This window comes from Papio anubis, chromosome 14 (genome assembly GCF_008728515.1).
Source record: "Papio anubis isolate 15944 chromosome 14, Panubis1.0, whole genome shotgun sequence".
NCBI classification, from domain to species: Eukaryota; Metazoa; Chordata; class Mammalia; order Primates; family Cercopithecidae; genus Papio; species Papio anubis.
The window spans coordinates 61,288,248-61,307,826 of NC_044989.1; the positions used below are offsets into that span (position 1 = coordinate 61,288,248).

The 19,579-nt window shown below is 38.7% G+C and overlaps 1 protein-coding gene and 2 pseudogenes across 9 annotated transcripts in view; all 3 read right to left on the reverse strand.

Annotated features, from left to right (window-relative positions):
- Positions 1-6,948: 6,948 nt before the first annotated feature.
- On the reverse strand, positions 6,949-8,116 carry LOC101007606 (annotated as a pseudogene).
- Positions 7,858-10,154, reverse strand: LOC110741065 (annotated as a pseudogene). Its single transcript, XR_002516667.2, has one exon. The product of XR_002516667.2 is annotated as a 40S ribosomal protein S12 pseudogene (transcript).
- A 486-nt stretch (positions 10,155-10,640) lies between these two features.
- Positions 10,641-19,579, reverse strand: part of PUS10 (pseudouridine synthase 10) — an 85,394-nt gene continuing 76,455 nt past the window's right edge. For 7 of the 8 annotated variants that reach the window (XM_021924856.2, XM_021924851.2, XM_021924853.2 and 4 more), the window contains 3 exons: positions 17,882-18,024; positions 15,219-15,318; positions 10,641-12,657 (listed from right to left, as the gene is read on the reverse strand). In XM_021924856.2, coding sequence (XP_021780548.1) covers positions 12,619-12,657; positions 15,219-15,318; positions 17,882-18,024 — 282 coding nt within the window. In that variant the 3' untranslated portion in view covers positions 10,641-12,618. Of the gene's footprint in view, positions 12,658-14,258; positions 14,877-15,218; positions 15,319-17,881; positions 18,025-19,579 lie in introns of those variants that run through there. The other variant, XM_021924854.2, reaches the window with a different exon arrangement.

Below are 19,579 nucleotides of genomic sequence, written 5' to 3' on the forward strand. Positions count from 1 at the left end.
TGCACATGTACCCTAGAACTTAAAGTATAATAATAAAAAAAAAAAAAAAAAAAAAAGTCTCTCATCAAATAAAAGACCCAGAACCTGACAGCTTCACTGCTGAACGCTATCGAACATTTAAAGAACTACGGCCAGGCACGGTGGCTCACATCTGTTATCCCAGCACTTTGGGAGGCTTAGGTGGTAGGATTGCTTAAGCACAGGAGTTTGAGACCAGCCTGGGCAACATAGGGATAATCTGTCTCTACAAAAAATAAAAAATTAGCTGGGTGTGGTGATGCATGTTGGTGGTCCAAACTACTCGGGAGGCTGAGGTGGCAGAATTAATTCAGCCCAGGCGGTGAAGGCTGCAGTGAGCCGTGATAGTGCCACTGCACTCCAGCCTGGGCAACAGGGCAAGACCCCCATCTCAAAAAAGGAAGAATACCAGCCCTTCTCAAACTCTTCCAAAAAATTGAAGAGGAAGGAATGCTTCCAAACTCATTTTACAAGGCCAGCATTACCCTGACACCAAAGTCAGACAAGGACACTATTAAAGAAAACTTGTCAATTAGACTGTGGCAAATATGGAAAAAAAGAAAAAAGAAAGCTACAGGTCAATATTTCTGATGACCACAGACGCAAAAATTCTTTTTTTTTTTTTTTTTTCTGAGACAGGGTCTCCCTCTGTTACCCAGGATGGAGTGCAGTGGTGCAATCATGGCTCACTGCAGCCTTGACCTTTCAGACTCAGGTGATCCTTCCACCTCAGCCTCCTGAGTAGCTGGGACTTCAGGTGCACATCATCATGCCCAGCTAATTAAAAACAAAAAATTATTCATCTAGGCAGGGTCCCATTATGTTGTCCAGGCTGGTCTCGAACTCCTGGGTCAAGCCAGCCTCAGGCCTTGACCACCTAAAAGTGCTGAGATTACAAGTGTGAGCCACAATGCCAGGTCAAGATGCAAAAATTTTCAACAAAATACTAGTAAACCAATTCAACAGCACATTGAAAAGATTAATCACCATGACCAAGTAATATTTATGTCAGGGATTCACAGATGGTTCAACATATGCCAATCTATAAATATAATATACCACATGAACAGAATGAAAGACAAAAACCATATGATCATCTCAATAGATGCAGAAAAAGCATTTGACAAAATTTAACATACTTTCACAATAAAAGCTCTCAACAAATTAGAAGGAGTACACCTCAAAAGTAAAGACCATATGTAACAAACCCATAGCTAACACTATACTCAACAGTGAAAAACTGAAAGCTTTTCCTCTAAGATCAGGAACTAGACAAGGACTTCCACTCTCATTTCTGTTTAACATAGTACTGGAACTGAAGTCCCAGCCAGAGCAATTGGGCAAGAGAAAGAAATAAAAGACATGCAAATTGGAAAGGAAGGAGATTGTCCCTGTTTGCAGATGATGATCTTATATATAGAAAAGCTGAAAGAATCCACCAAAAAGACTGTCAGAGCTAATAAATTCAGTAAGGTTGTGCGCATATCAATATACAATAATCAGTAGTGTTACAAAAAATAAAATACTTAGGAATAAATTTAACCAAGAAGGTAAAAGATCTCTACACTGAAAACTGTAAAACACTGATATAAGAAATTGCAGACATAAATAAATGGAAAGATATCCCATGTTCATTGATTGGAAGACTTAATATTGCTAAAATGTCCATACTAACCAAAGTAATCTAAAGATTCAGTGTAATCCCTATCAAAATTCCAATGACATTTTCCACAGAAATAGAAAAAACAATCCTAAAATTCATATGGAACCAACAAAGACCCTGAATAGCCAAAGCAATCTTGAGCAAAAAGAACAAAGCTAGAGATATCACACTACCTGATTTCAAAATTACTACCAAGCCATAGTAATCAAAACATTTTTATACTGGCATAAAAACAGACACTTAAACCAAAAGAATAGGAAGAAGAGCCCAGGAATAAATCCATATATTTACAGCCAGCTGATTTTTTACAAACGTGTGAGGAAACATAATGGGAAAAGACAGTCTCTTTAATAAATTGTACTGGGAAAACTGGATATCCACATGCAGAAGAATGAAGTTAGACCCTTATCTCACTCACACCATATTAAAAACTCAACTCAAAGTGACCTAAATCTAAGACCCCAAACTGTAAACTATTAGAAGAAAACGTAGAGAAAAAGCTCCATGACACTGGTCTGGGCAATTATTTGAATATGACCCTAAAAGCACAGGTAACCAAAAAAAAAAAAAAAAAGACAAATCAAATGGGACTATAGCAAACAAAAGCTTCTGCACTGCAAAGGAAACTATGAACAGAGTGAAGAGACAACTTACGGAATGGGATATTTATAAGCCATACATCTAATGAGGGGTTAATATCCAAAATATACAAGGAACTCCAACAATTCAATACCAAGAAAACAAAGAGCCTGATTAAAAAATGGGCAAAGGACCTGAATAGACATTTCTCAAAAGACATACAAATGACCAACAGGTATAAGACACACAAATGCTCAACATCACTTACCAGGAAAATGCAAATTTAAAACCACAGTGAGACACCACCTCAAAACTATTAGAATGGCTATTACCAAAAACGATGAAAGATAACAAGTGTTGGCAAGGACACGGAGTAAAGAGAACCTTTGGCATACTGTTGGTGGGAATGTAAACAGAAAACAAAATTTAAAATAGAACTACCATATAATCCAGCAATCCTACTATTGGGTATATGTATCCCAAGGAAATAAAATCAGTATGTTGAAGAGGTATCTGACCCCCATGGTCTCTGCAGCATTATTCACAATAGCCATGATATGGCATCAACCTATGCGTCTATCAGTCAGTAGGTAAATGAAGAAAATGTGGTGTATATGTACAGTGAAATATTATTCACCCATAAGAAAGGAAATGCTGTCATTTGAAACAATGTGGATGAACCTGAAGAACATTTTGTTAAGTGAAGTAAGTCAGGCACAGAAAGACAACTACTGCATGATCTCATCTATATGTGGAATCTAAAATAGTTGGAACTCATAGAAGTAGAGGGTAGAATGGTGGTTACTAGAACTGGGGAGGTGGGATTGGGATAGGGGTTGCGGAATTGGGGAGATATCGGTCAAAGGATTTAAAATTTCAGCTTTATAGGAATAAGTTTAAGAGTTCTACTGTACGACATGGTGACTATAGTTAATAACATATATTCTTGAAAGTTGCTAAGAGTAGATCTTAAGTGTTCTTACTACAAAATAACTATGTGAAGTAATACATGTTCATTAGCTCAGTTTAGCCATTCTACAATGTATACATATTTCAAAACATCATGCTATATAAGATAAATGTTAATATATACAGTTTTGTCAATTAAAAAAAAGGATTTGGCCATTTTCACGATATTGATTCTTCCTATCCATGAGCATGGTATGTTCTTCCATTTGTTTGTGTCCTCTTTTATTTCACTGAGCAGTGGTTTGTAGTTCTCCTTGAAGAGGTCCTTTACATCCCTTGTAAGTTGGATTCCTAGGTATTTTATTCTCTTTGAAGCAATTGTGAATGGAAGTTCATTCCTGATTTGGCTCTCTGTTTGTCTGTTACTGGTGTATAAGAATGCTTGTGATTTTTGCACATTAATTTTGTATCCTGAGACTTTGCTGAAGTTGCTTATCAGCTTAAGGAGATTTTGGGCTGAGACAATGGGGTTTTCTAAATACACAATCATGTCATCTGCAAAGAGGGACAATTTGACTACTTCTTTTCCTAACTGAATACCCTTGATTTCTTTCTCTTGCCTGATTGCCCTAGCCAGAACTTCCAACACTATGTTGAATAGGAGTGGTGAGAGAGGGCATCCCTGTCTTGTGCCAGTTTTCAAAGGGAATTTTTCCAGTTTTTGCCCATTCAGTATGATATTGGCTGTGGGTTTGTCATAAATAGCTCTTATTATTTTGAGGTACGTTCCATCAATACCGAATTTATTGAGCGTTTTTAGCATGAAGGGCTGTTGAATTTTGTCAAAAGCCTTTTCTGCATCTATTGAGATAACCATGTGGTTCTTGTCTTTGGTTCTGTTTATATGCTGGATTATGTTTATTGATTTGCGAATGTTGAACCAGCCTTGCATCCCAGGGATGAAGCCCACTTGATCATGGTGGATAAGCTTTTTGATGTGCTGCTGAATCCAGTTTGCCAGTATTTTATTGAGGATTTTTGCATCGATGTTCATCAGGGATATTGGTCTAAAATTCTCTTTTTTTGTTGTGTCTCTGCCAGGCTTTGGTATCAGGATGATGTTGGCCTCATAAAATGAGTTAGGGAGGATTCCCTCTTTTTCTATTGATTGGAATAGTTTCAGAAGGAATGATACCAGCTCCTCCTTGTACCTCTGGTAGAATTCAGCTGTGAATCCATCTGGTCCTGGACTTTTTTTGGTTGGTAGGCTATTAATTATTGCCTCAATTTCAGAGCCTGTTATTGGTCTATTCAGGGATTCAACTTCTTCCTGGTTTAGTCTTGGAAGAGTGTAAGTGTCCAGGAAATTATCCATTTCTTCTAGATTTTCTAGTTTATTTGCGTAGAGGTGTTTATAGTATTCTCTGATGGTAGTTTGTATTTCTGTGGGGTTGGTGGTGATAACCCCTTTATCATTTTTTATTGCATCTATTTGATTCTTCTCTCTTTTCTTCTTTATTAGTCTTGCTAGCGGTCTGTCAATTTTGTTGATCTTTTTGCCCAAGGTTATTTATAGATTCAATGCCATCCCCCTCAAGCTACCAATGACTTTCTTCACAGAATTGGAAAAAACTGCTTTAAAGTTCATATGGAACCAAAATAGAGCCCGCATCTCCAAGACAATCCTAAGTCAAAAGAACAAAGCTGGAGGCATCATGCTACCTGACTTCAAACTATACTACAAGGCTACAGTAACCAAAACAGCATGGTACTGGTACCAAAACAGAGATATAGACCAATGGAACAGAGTCCTCAGAAATAATACCACACATCTACAGCCATCTGATCTTTGACAAACCTGAGAAAAACAAGAAATGGGGAAAGGATTCCCTATTTAATAAATGGTGCTGGGAAAATTGGCTAGCCATAAGTAGAAAGCTGAAACTGGATCCTTTCCTTACTCCTTATACGAAAATTAATTCAAGATGGATTAGAGACTTAAATGTTAGACCTAATACCATAAAAACCCTAGAAGAAAACCTAGGTAGTACCATTCAGGACATAGGCATGGGCAAAGACTTCATGTCTAAAACACCAAAAGCAACGGCAGCAAAAGCCAAAATTGACAAATGGGATCTCATTAAACTAAAGAGCTTCTGCACAGCAAAAGAAACTACCATCAGAGTGAACAGGCAACCTACAGAATGGGAGAAAATTTTTGCAATCTACTCATCTGACAAAGGGCTAATAAAAGAACTCAAACAAATTTACAAGAAAAAAACAAACAACCCCATCAAAAAGTGGGCAAAGGATATGAACAGACATTTCTCAAAAGATGACATTCATACAGCCAACAGACACATGAAAAAATGCTTATCATCACTGGCCATCAGAGAAATGCAAATCAAAACCACAATGAGATACCATCTCACACCAGTTAGAATGGCAATCATTAAAAAGTCAGGAAACAACAGGTGCTGGAGAGGATGTGGAGAAATAGGAACACTTTTACACTGTTGGTGGGATTGTAAACTAGTTCAACCATTATGGAAAACAGTATGGTGATTCCTCAAGGATCTAGAACTAGATGTACCATATGACCCAGCCATCCCATTACTAGGTATATACCCAAAGGAGACTTTTTTTTTTTTTTGAGGCTGAGTCTCGCTCTCTCACCAGGCTGGAGTACAGTGGCGCGATCTCGGCTCACTACAACCTCTGCCTTCCGGGTTCAAGTGATTCTCTTGCCTCAGCCTCCCAAGTAGCTGGGACTACAGGTGCGCGCCACAACACCCAGCTAATTTTTGTATTTTTAGTAGAGACGGGGTTTCAACATGTTGGCCAGGATGGTTTCGATCTCTTGACCTTGTGATCTACCCACCTCAGCCTCCCAATGTGCTGGGATTACTGATTCAATCTCCTTTTTTTTTTAAGGCTTAAAATGTATTTTAACAAGTGATGCTGCATTGCTGCTCCATTTCTCAGAAAAACTTCAAATTTAAACTATTAGCAACAAATCAAACATAGTACATCAATTAAATATGCACAGCATAACTACTAAGTAAGATAGGCAAGGCTAAGAGCTGCTCTCAGACTTTCAGCATCCAGCAACCCTGTTTCCAAGACTGTACTAGGCCTATCAAGGAAAGCTGTGAATAGCAACATCATAGACACAAAAGGGCCATTCCTGGGTTGTCCTCATCCAAGAAAAAGATTGAGGCAACTTAACACAAGATTTTTAAAAAGGTATACTGAAATGAATCTCTAAGAGAAAATGTCTTCCTTAGGACATGAAGGGATAATATATGGGATATAAAAGAACTATATGTACATTGTTTGTGACCTCTGTGGACATTTGCCTGAATTCTCACCTGGGAGTGAATGGAGCAGTGGGGCGAAGAACATTGGAGGAGGTTTGTTTTTTGTGGTATATGTGTGGTGTCTCTGGGGTTGGTTAGTGTATGGATAAGAAAGCAAATGAAACAGGATGGAGAAAAAAGGAATGATCAAGATTAATGGGTCTCTAACTGGATTCATTTCACCGTGGTTCCCCCAGGTCTTCAACAGTCGCATTTGAGACTTCAGTAATGCACCACAGAGAATTTTCAGTTAAACAGTATACCACACAGAACTGGTTTGTTAAATACCACTCCTCCCTTGCTCTCTTCCTCCAAAATACTCCCTAGAGTAGTGTAGGTAGTGTAGACCTAACTATCGGGAGGAATCTCACTTTTCTAGGGTAGAATTCTGGCTAGTCCAAATGGGTCCTCTTAAAGGTTTTCAGGAACTAGACACTGTAACTTTATTAGTATCAGCAACGTGTGTTTGGAGGAAATTCAGCTTCAGGAGTTGCACAGTTCAATGCAGGAGGAGTTCCACCAATTGCCCCAATTCCTTCCATTGCAGCAGCTTGGCCAAAGCATTCCATCGTTGGTGAGGTCAACTAGCATCATAGGTTCAGGTTCTGGAAGAGCTGGGGTAACAGCTGGCACAGAAGCAGGGGGCATGGTGCCTCTGTTATGCCCGTAGCACCTCCCGCAGCCATCTGGCACAGCTGTCTCTCCTGCTTTCTCATATCAGAGAAGGTTCCGGTGAATCTTTCCTACCATTACCAGTGCATCACTTCCTTCTAGTGCCTGCACTCCTCTCGCATGGGCTCCAGTTGCCGTCGTTTTTGCATCTCTTGGTTGTTCAGCTCTTCCATCCTCCACAGCTCTTCTTGGCACCTCATCAAATCCTGCCTCATTAGCATGACCTGGCATTGATGAAGGCAAGCAACCCCTATCTCCATCTCCAGCTTCTCATGAGCCTCCTTGATATTGTGATCCACTTCGTCCTGCTGCTGCTTCTCCATCTCAATGAGCACCCTCCAGTGCATGGCATACTCATATTCAAAAGCCATGCTGTGCATACTGGGGTGGCTGTTCTCACTCCTTGTGAAATTGCTGATTTTTTACAACCAGCTTCTCTGGAAGTCCTTCTTTGTCACCTAATTAGCCTATGGGCTACACAGTAACAGGATGAGGAAATGTGCTTAGCAGGAAGCAGCCTGCACTTTCTGAGCAACTGGCTGCCCTGAGAACTCAACAGTACCTTTCCCTGAGGGCCTTCCTTGATCATCCACAGTGACTACAGCCCCCTCCACCTGGCCAAATAAAGAAAAGGCTTCTTCCAAAAGTTTGTTAGAAGGTTTCGGACTGTAAGGGATGCACTGTGGCAGGCAGAGTGCACACAGCTGCATATTGTCCAGACCCACTTTGGCAATCTCTGCTAGGGTTTGTGCTTCCAAGTGCATAAAGTCAAAGCCTTTATCCTTATGAAGACCTCACCTGCCTTCCCATGTTTCTTTTTTGTTGTTATTGTTTTTAATTTTTTAATTTTTCCTTTTTGTTTATTTAAATCCTCTTTCTGTGAAATTGCCTTCCCGTATTTCTCACATTTCCTCATTTCCTCCTCAGTGATGTCAGAAGGAACACTTCCCACAAAGAAATAGCTTTGTTTGGTGAAGGGCTTCTTTCCTGGTTTCCTAAAATGCTTCGGGTCAATAGTCAAGCCTTCATTTTGGCTGCTGGCCTTTTTCCCATTTGCAGGTATTGGCAGCAGCAATGGCTGCTGCTGTTGCTGGGGATGCTAATAATGTTTCCCTAGAGCATGGTTTTGCTCCAAGTTAAAAGTTGTACTGCTTCCCTACCTACTGTCCTCTCCTCAGAGTAATGGTGACCCTTATTTGCTATTGGTCTGTTTAGATTTTCTGTTTATGATTCATTCTTGGTAGGTTGTATGCGTCTGGAAATCTGTCCACTTCTAGGTGATCCAATTGTTGGCATATAATATATAATTGTTCCTAATAATCTCCTTTGATCCTTCGTATTTCTGTGGTATCAAACGATTTTTATTTTCTGCCTTCCTGACTTCCTTCCTACCTGTCTCCCTCCCTTCCTGAATAATTCAGGACAAATGCCATTTGCTTGTTCTGTACAAAGTGCAAGAAGATGTTACCACAGGGGGCAGTGGTAGTGGCCTAGTGTAGGGCTGCAGTGTGGAGCCTGAGGAGAATATCTGAGGGCAGCAGGGAGGGGACTGTGAATAATGAGGCAGCAATAGATTGGTTATTTTTGAGGAGGACTGAGTCAAATTTCTTTTTTCTTTCTTTTTTCTTTTTTTTTTAAGTGCGTGTCTGTGTGTGTGTGTGCCAAAAATTTATTTGTTCATTTCTTGCATTTGAAGTACTCTTCAATGACGTCCTTGGCCTGAGACTCCTTGCCATAGTTCTTAACTACTACACAACTTCAACCAACCACTTTACGGGGTTTCCCCTCTGTCAGTTTTACAGAGGCCTGCCCATTCTCCTAGTTTCTTGTCATCAACCTTAATTAGGTTGATTTGGTGTTCAGCACAAAGGGCCTCCACCAACTGGACATACATAGGCTCATCACAGTTGGATGCAAGCACACACAGCACTCAAAGATGGGCTTGGCACTTGTCTAAGCCTTTGGCAGCTTTGCAAATTTCACGTGCTAGGCCATCATGGATGACGGCGGTCTTCTGCACCTCCTGTAAAACAGTATTAATGTCCATTGCACCTCCAGCAGCACTGCCTTCCTCCGCCATGGCAGTGGGTTACGAGTGAAGCCAAATCTTGAATGCACCCGAGACTCCACCTCTATACAACTCGGTGGCGGCAGGGAAAAAGCAGGAGCCAGATTTCTTATAGTCAGAGAAGAGAATTACAAATTTGGAAAGGGTGAAAACTAGAATAAGGTTGGAATTGGAAGTACTGGTATAAACTCTTACAGATTTCAGTATGTGTAGATACAGAGATGTATAGGTGTATGTGTATGTGTGTGTGTGTGTGTGTGTGCATGCACATGCATTCATGTTTGTTCCCTAGCTCTGTTCCATGAGAGGGCTTGGAAACAACAATGGCACAAAACAATGAGCATGCCTACTGCCCAGATCTTGGTTTCTAAATACCATTTTCTGCTAAAAGAGATCAGATCTTAGAGAAAAAGCCCTTTGCAGGGTTAGTCCAGAGGAAATAAACTGGACAAATCAAAACTGTGTGACACCTGATAAGATGCAAGAAGACGACAATCTCTCTTTTGTGGTTTTCTTGCCAAAAAGGTACAATCTGAATCTAATAAAAAGGAAACATCAGGCAAACCCAAATTGAAGAATGGTCTACAAAATAACTGACCTGAAATCTTAAAAAATGTTAAAGTAATTAAAGTCAAGAAAGACAAACTTGTAAGAGTGGTGGAGACTAAAGAGATGTAACAAAATGCAATGTGAGCACTTGACTATGAAGGACATTGATGGGACAACTGGCAACTTGAACAGGGTCTGTAGGTTAGATGGTAATATATCAGTGTTAATTTCCCGATTTTGATCACTGTGTTGTGGTTAAGTAAAAGAATGTCCTGGTTTGTAGAAATGACACACTGAAGCCTTTAAGATCATGGGGCATCACTGACTCCATGGCTCAGGGAAAAAGGTTCTTTGTACTTTTTTTGCAACTTTTCCTGTAAGTTTGGAATTATTTCAAAATTTAGAAATTCAAAATAGAATTATAAAAGTAATATTTTTCATAATAAACAAGGGTAGCCTTTGTTAAAAAATCAGAAAAGCTGATATCAAAGTTCATTCTCTTAAGTGGACTTAAAGAATAATTAGCTCCAAAAGAAAAGATCTGCCAAGTAAGATGTTTTTCTCTTAGAAAATGGAAATTTAACTTCTAAATTTACTTCACATAACTCACAAATGTAACCGGTTATCTTACTTGGAAATTTTTCATTTTGCCAATTTTATTTTCTCTTGACTTTTCCAGGTATCCAGAGTTGATGTTTTTCCTAAAATAAACCACAGACTATATTTGGGACAAAGAGATACTAAGAAGTACAAAGGGCTCTTTCTCTAAGTGTTATGAAAAAGACTTCGAATTTAAATAAAGCTTACAAAGAAATCATAAAACTAATTTTAAAATGCTTTTATGTAGGCAAAAGGGAAATTGTAGCACTCTCACTACTTAATATTCCCAGTTCTGCCTGAAACAAAGACAAACATTAATTTTTTACAATCTTTGTCTCAAAATTCTATGAACATTTGGAAGAAGTATTTAAAGCTAATGCTTACTCTTTGCTTGAAATTTTGTATAATCTCAGGAATAGAAATTTAAGAAATAGAAGTCTTCTCATTTCAGTTTGCTAAGCACGTTCTTCATTCTTACACATTACAGGTCCACTGAATTCAAAGCTAAGCCAAAAATACCATGCGAAAGACTGCCTCCTAAATTATTTAAGTCTCTTTTGTAGCAAAATTTTCCCAGAAACTGAGAAACATCCACACAGAAAATCTTACCTTTTTATCAAAAGTTTATTTGTTATCCTTTTCTCATTTTCTGGGCATTTCAATGCATTGGCATTGACAATAGTGAAAAAAGTATTTGCTGTTATTCACATATCAAACACATGGTTTCAACGTGGTATGAAACCATGTTGGTTCCAACGTGGCTGACTCCTTTGTGTCCATTAAAACCATTTTCCTCATATCTAAAGTGAATCTTGGTATCTGTGATTTATGTTTAATACAGAGATGGGAAACGGTGAGTAATCTAATACTAGTCAAGTTACATGTATTCTTAAAAAAAGCTCAAATAGTTGAATTAGGGTGATGGAAATTATACTCAAATCTGAAATTGTCATAAGGCTCCTTTCTGAAATTTAATGACCCATTCATTTTTTTTAGGTTTAGCTTAATGTTTTTCCTCTTTGTAATACCAACTGAGCTTTAACTTAATAACAAATGGTAACTATATAAGATTGCATTAAATAGTCTTGGGCTATTTTTTGGTGAGCTCTTTGATTTGGTAACTACATTCCAAAAGTTAATTCTCAGTTACGTGAGTTTAAATGGCATCCATAGCTGCCCCTTCACACAAACAGGTGTTCAATAATAGGGCTTATTAGAAAGACCCTGGAGACCAAGAAACTTCAGTTCTAGTCCTCAATATAGAAGTAGCTAACAATTTTGGATAAGTCATTTAACTTCTAGTCTTTGGTTTCCATATTTATAAAATGGAGACAATATCCTATCTACTTTTAAGGTATCATTAAAATGTTTATAATTGGATAATATATTGAAGTATTCTGAAATAATATCAGTTCCTCTTTGTTTAGCATTCTCAATTTTTCAAATTCTTAACCCTGGGATTGAAGTTATTAAAGGCACTTGTTTCTCCTTATTTAAAAGATTTATGAAAGGCTCCTACCATGGCATGCCTTGGTTCCTATGGTTTTACTTTCCCTCCACAGGAAAAATGTATTGACAATTTTAGATTGTCAAAATTCTTCCTTAATGAAAGTATTAATGAGAATTATTTCATTATTCATGGTTTGGTTAAGATTTACGACAAATCACAGCCAAAAGTACTTCATTGGTAATAGCTCGTTTGAGGCTTCCTGGGAAAAATAATAATGTCAGATTTGCATTTGCAATCTTAGAATATTATAGGATATTATGCTGCATAAATCTAGATGTAACTTTTATTCAGATAATTTTTAAAAATTAGAACATGATTTTAAAGGTAGTATGTCTCTTGTGGAGGGAAATCTTGCTGAAATTAAAGCTTCTTAAGAGAGAATGTGTTCTGTTTGTGTACCTCTCTAAATGAAAGAATTAAGGAGAATTATTTCATTATTCATAGTTTGGTTTGTGGGGGTGAGAGAGGGAATGAGAAAAATCGTAAGACATCCTTGGAACAATTTAACACAAAATATACACATATATAGATCCTGAGATGTTACAACAAATTAACAATTATATAGATCAACATGATCCAAATGGTTTCCAAGACACCGTTATGGTGGGTAAACAGCCATTTTACGGCGTGTGCTCCGTGGATGTCCACACCATGCCAGGAAAACCCTACTCTTTGTCTCCAAATTTGAAAGCTAGTCATCCAGAGCAGGTGGCCAGTCAACATCTACAGACTAGAAGAGAGACAAGAAGTCATTAAAACAGATATTGCTGTTGTGGTAAGCATTTGCTGGTAATGCTGTATAAATGTAATAGTTTTAATATAATGCAACAGAAGAAACTGCATTTGAAGAAAAGAGCTATTGAATACCATAAATTAACACCGTCAAGTCTGTTCTAGGGATTCTTGGACCTGAGATCTTCTGAATTAATTGAGTAGCAGTATTTGGCTACTCAGTTGGTTATTAATTGTGCTTTTTGACTGACAAGAGAATACATTTAAAATTTTTAAATGGTATTTATGGGGCCAGACGTGGTGGCTCACACCTTTAATCCCAGCACTTTGGGAGGCCGAGGTGGGCAGATCACTCATGGTCAAGAGTTCAAGACCAGCCTGGCCAACATGGCAAAGCCCTGTCTCCACTAAAAATACAAAATTTAGCCGAGCATGGTGGCACACGCCTGTAGTCCCAGCTACTCGGGAGGCTGAGGCAGGAGAATAGCTTGAGCCCAGGAGGCAGAGGTTGCAGTGAGCCAAAATCATGCCATGGCACTCCAGCCTGGGTGACAAAAAAAAAAAAAAAAAAAAAAAAAAAAAAAAAAAAAAATGGTATTTATGGGTCAAAGTAGCAAACAAATTCAAGTGACTACACCAATTTTCCCTCAGAAGTCTCAGAAACTTTCATTCTTCTGATCATTTTCATTCTCTCATCTTGCATTGAACAAATATTCAAGTAGTCTATACGCCTATAAGTCTTGTTTGCAACATAGCAACAAAATGTGAAATAAATGATTATGGAAGATGACCTGGAACTAGAAAAGGATTAAGGATCTTTGTGCTTCACTTCTGTAGAATTTCTGTTTCTTTAAAATCCAGTTCATCTATCTCTACTTACCTTTATTTTGTTCTTCTAGGACAAAACCTTGACCTTTGAGTCAGAATGAAATTACAGTAAACAGACTATTTGTCTCCACATAAACACATACCAGGTCTATCAAAGGCTAGAGGATCTACTTTAAGAGAAAGTTAAAACAAAACAAAAAAAAAACCCACTGTATCTGTGGTTTTTATTGACATTTAAAGTTTAAAATGTGAAATTATTTACTGAAAATTTCTTCATTAATCCATGAGTGACTTCATGTACTGGCTTCAAAAAAAATTTATTAGAAAAGCCTACAAGCTACGTGTGTGTGTGTCTTTTACAAATCTCAAGAAGATATTTTGGTTCTGTTTCAGAATATAGCCATATACCAAACACCCAAATGTAAATTAATGAGTGTTTTCTCAAGCTGAAAATAAAACATGACTGATCACAATCTGTGTGTGTGTGGAGGGAGGCATGTTGTAGTGCTTACAAAGCTCCACAGTGATTCCAGTGGGCAGTCAGTGTTGAGAAACACTGGCCTGTGAGTCTTTGACACTCCTAACTGTTCTGAGAATTAAGGAAAAAAAAAGATTAATGCAAGCCTGGGCAACATGGTGAGACCGCATCTCAACAACAACAAAAGCCAGGCATAGTGGCTCATGCCTGTGGTCCCAGCTACTCGGGAGACTGAGGCAGGAGGACTGCTTGAGCCTGGGAGGTCAGGGTTGTAGTGAGCCGTGATCGCACCACTGCACTCCAGCCTGGGTGACAGAGCAAGACCCTGTCTCAAAAAAAAAAAAAAAAAGAATGGAGTAGAGATTTTCTTTAACAGAAGGTTGTCTTCCTCCAAATGATAGTTTCACTGAAGAGGCTCCCTGCAACCTTGAGGGCACGATCACTGGCTATACTGCAGGAGCTAATCTAATCCCAGAGCACTTGAGAGAACTGCTGGTAAGGAAATACTACTCCAGTGATCATTTGATTACCATAGATGTTTTCACATTGGGCAACTATGCCCACTTCTTTCTGTAACTTTGATATTATTCCCAAGTACAAATCCCCAAGTCCTAAGATTCTGGGGAGAGTAGTGGGGGAGGTACTCTATTCCTAGTCAGATTTTCATGAAGAAACATCACTTGTGACTCAACACTTACTGATACTCAAATGAAATATTTATGGAGACTTGCCCGACAGAACCATTCTTACAATTATTTTAGAATTTAACCTTATTTCAATTCAGACTATAAGAGCAGAGAACTTGGACCACATCACAGGGGTCCTTATAGAACTGCTTTTATGAAGAAACATTGGCTCACCTCACTTTCTACCCTTGTGAATCAATGTTTCTGAATCGGTTGCTTTAAAGTCTATAAAATGCAACAGGTATGGGAATGAATTCTCTAGAGTCCAAAGGACATATGGAGAACACTTACAACTTTATTTCCTTGCTTGGTTTAAGGGTTTAGATTTGATAAAGCTCAGTTAGTAAATTAGCTATATATTTGCAAGGAACATGAGACCTCGTATTAAAAACAAACAAACAAAAAAATCCAAAGACAGTCCCGCCCTTCAATACAATGTTACTGTGAGATTTTCACTATTCTCAAATACCTATGGAGGTGGGTAGTACTAAAACAGCTTAATGCCGAAGCGCATAACTTTGGTTGAATTCACTTTGCCAATGTGCATTCCATAATAAAATGGTTTACCTCAACATCCAGCTCAAGAATGTCTGCGGTCACATTCATCAGGGACCCAATGTTTGGCTTGGTTCTCCCGAAGTCTCCATGTACAAACTCTTTAATGTAGCTGGGGTTTGTTTAAGGAAAAAATGAAGACAGCATGCTGTACCAACTATTTGGTAAGGTTTGACAGGCAAAAATAATAAGAGCAGAAATGTTACAAAAGAGAGGTTATTTCTGAGCTCTGACTTGTGTGTCTTAAAAAAAAAGCTTTGGCCAGGTGGTTCCTAGTAGTCTGGCAGCCAACATCAGAGCCTGGGAAATGTGTTTACATCAAACTTACCAAAAATCATTACTTTCTTTTTTCTTTATAGCTCATCTCCAAGTGCCAAGGTTTGGATGTGGATTTTAAAAATTAACTATAGCTGAATGCTTTTATTAAAAAACAACTTGGCCACAATTTCTGTATTATCATCTTTTTAGTCCCATTTTTCAATAATGGCAACTGTCACCTGCCAGATGGTACGTTTCCACAGAGTCACACACAGAGTGATCTCAATGATGGCATTCCTTGTAACATGACCCAGAGGCAATAGGATGGAAGGAATAATGAGACTATTAGTTTAGTCTTAATGATGGCTCTTCAGACCTACCATCTAGTTTGCTAACATGGTTAGCAAAAGAACTAAGTTAATTTTGTCTCTCTTTTTTTAAGGGGCAACTTTGTATTTCCCTCATAGGTCTTCAAATTTTGAAATCAATAACTAATTCTAGAATTTGTTTTTCAGATTAACATTCCTTACACAGGACTGTACTGCAGCTTTGACAATATTTATCTAAAAGATTTGTTTTTGCCACCATTCAGTAAAAATGCAGCATTATGTTTTGTTCTACAAACCAGCATTTAGTAGAACATAATTAATGGAACTTGAATAGAGAAACAAATTTGTTTCTAGATGGTGAAAAATCTATACTATAATATACTGATATTATGTCCTCACTGTCTGAACGTTTTACTCACTCTACCTTTGCCAAATGTTTTGACTAAAGCACAAGACATATAATTATCTAGTAACTGTCTTTTTTGATAAACTCACAACTACCCAACAATTGTTATTTATTGTCTCTCATTTTCTTTAAAGAATCCCCTTCTGCGTAGCAATGATGAAGACAGAAAACCAAATAGCCCCAGAATAACCAGTTAAAACATCCAGAGACGTTCTTATTCCTAACCAGAGGGACAAGGTTTAAGTCAAATGAGCTATCTCAGTGCACTGATCGATGTAAATATATAAGGTATATATAAAGTAAATTTAGTAAGTGAAAAATTCATATACTTCTGTGTATAACCATGTGGCATCTAAAGCTTTAACACATAGTTTTTCTTGGCTAATACCTTAAGTACATGTACATGGGTAGTTCTAAGAATGTTTTAATAGGATTGAAAAGACATCAAATTCTACAAAAGACATTTCTCCTTGGCCCACCAAAACTAAATGCCAGGATTAGGTAAGAAGATTTTTTAAAAATATATACATGATTTGAAATTCCATCCATAATAGGCAAATATGCTCCAAACAACAGAGATACAAAGATCTATCCACTGGAGTCGAAATTGAAATTGATGCAAATTACAAAATTTAGAAGATTTTAAGAGTAGATAACCTATACTTGGCTAAGCTGAGTAAATCCAGGTCCTAGGGTAGTGCAGGGGAAGAAGTGAATGCAGGTTGGTGGGGAAGGGCAGGCAGACTAGTTACAGCAATATAGTAAGAATGGTATTTGGTAATTAAAACTTGCTTTTTTTCTATATATATATAGTGTGTGTGTGTATATGTGTTACATATATACACACACATACAATAGTACATCATTAGTTCTATACCAGTTAGAAGGCATTTTGTCACTTCATGCTATCGGATCACATAATAATATAAAACCAAGAAGCAAACAAAAACTAGGAAGACCTTCAAAAAGTAAACTAAAGCTAAGCCTGTTAGAGCTCCCTGATATATTTTAATCAGCGACTCAGTTCTGATACAAAAATCATACAAGTCAGGTTAGATTATGAACAAATTATCAGCCTTGGACTATGGATATTTTAACTCTGAATCTCAACCTTTCTGTAATACAGTCAAAGCTCTTTGCAGTCTGAAAATGGTGATAATGATATGTCATCTGAGTCGTTTTAGTTTTGTTTTTTTCACAAGGTACGTAGACAAAGATATTCTCTGTTGTACTAGGCCAGTGGCCAAGTAAAAGATCATGATGTAAAGTAGTGCTATTCCCATCTACTACCTGTGTTTAATCATCCGAGGCAAACACTTGAAATGTTGAAAAGACCCAAATATGGTCATAAATACGTGACTTGCAAATAATGTCAAGACAGCAAATGAATCCATCAAAAGTATTTTCTGAATACTATGCGCTCAGCACTGTGTAAGGCAATTACAGGAAACATAACTTCAAAGCTGACATTGAACTCACTGCTACCTCAGTGTTTAGAATCATTTTGAAAAACAAATTTCGTGGGAAAAAAACACATCGAACAAACAAACAAAAATATTCTTCTGCAGTACAATCCTCTCCCGAATCCCTCCCAGACCAAGCTGACCCTGTTTTCCAGGGCAGCATGAACTTTTCCAACAGGGTTCTGGCTCATGGCGGCAGTGCAGCAGGTGGAAGGATACGTGCCGGCCTGAGTTTTCAAGCGCAGGCGGAAGTGGTGCTCATCCACGTACTGCGTCTCCATGGAGTGAATGACGCGAGCTCGCACAGCCAGGGGCCTTCGGTGAAGGACGCGCAAAGGTGTTTTCTGGTCGATCTTTAAGTCCTAGGAGAGAATGTGACACACAGTCCCGGAGTCACAGCTTTGCCACCCAGTGAAGCCTATCTTAGCCCTTCCCTCACCATCCATAGCTCACCACAGATGTTTCCTTTAGAGAACTCCATCTGTATCACGGGGTGGACACTAATTAATGGTAAAATGAATTGAGTCCCGTTAGGTTCAAACTCTGTGGGACTTCTCAGAACCCAGTCTATCATTACTCATTTTCTGGGCCCCAGTAACCTCGCCATTTAAAGAGGGCTTTGAAGTAAATAGGTCTCTTTTACTCTCATATTTAATAAATTGGTGAAGGCCCTGGAGTTCTGGCCTGCCCTTAAGGTCTATCGGGTTGCCCTAAAGACAAGGCCTTTACCTTTGTTTACTTTTTTTTTTTTTTTTCTTTTTTTGAGACGGAGTCTCGCTCTGTCGCCCAGGCTGGAGCTCAGTGGCGCAGTCTCGGCTCACCGCAGCCTCTGCCGCCCGTGTTCAAGTGATTCTCCTGCCTCAGCCTTCTGAGTAGCTGGGACTACAGGCGCCTGCCATCGCGCCAGGCTAATTCGTGTAGAGACGGGGTTTCACCGTGTTAGCCAGGCTGGTCTCACTTCTCCTGACCTTGTGATTCGCCTGCCTCGGCCTCCCAAAGTGCTGGGATTATAGGCGTGAGCCACCGCGCCCGGCCCCTTTACCTTTGTTTTCTAACCCAACAGAGTGACCTAAGAGTGGGGATTTCAGGCTGCGTGAGAAATGGCTGGTTGCAGAAGGTGGGACATCAGCATCGCTTGGGTGTATGGCAGTTTGCGTTTGTTTGAAACAAGGTCTCGCTCTGTTGCCCAGGCTTGAGTGCAGCGGCGCCATCTCTGCTCACTTGCAACCTCCAATTCCTGGGTTCAAGCGATTCTCCTGCCTCAGCCTCCAGAGTAGCCGGAATCACAGGCACACGCCACCACGCTCAGCTAATTTTTGCATTTTTTTGGTAGAGACGTGGTTTCACCATATTGGCCAGGCTAATCTCCAACTCCTGACCTCAGGTGATCTGCCCTCCTCAGCCTCCCAAAGTGCTGGGATTATAGGTGCGCGCCACCGCGCCCCGCTGAGTTTGCATGTTTTAGGGAGACCCACATACCTACTGTCAGGGGTGGGTTGTTTGGATTTGGTTTTTTTTTTTGTTTTTTTTTTTTTTTTTGGTGAAGGAAAAGGGTTATACAAAAGGATACATCTGGAAAAGATATTAATATTAATACATCTTGTTTAGGGTGATATTTCAATATAATAATTACAAATCAATGTGCATAATAAACCAGGCCCTTTCAATGTTTGTTAGCCCAGCTTGCAACTAATAATACTGCATGTCTTTTTACATTTCAGATTTTTTAGGGACACAGGCTTGTTTTTCTCACAATTCGTTCAAGTTAGAGATTTTCTGTCACAAGATAAAAATTAAGAAATAGAGGTTAACACTGTAAAAGGTCAACTAATTCCAAGTTTTAAAAATTGGGCGTAATCAGAAATTCAGATTCATAAGAACTGAATCCTCTGCATTTTCTTGTCGGAACAACTCTTC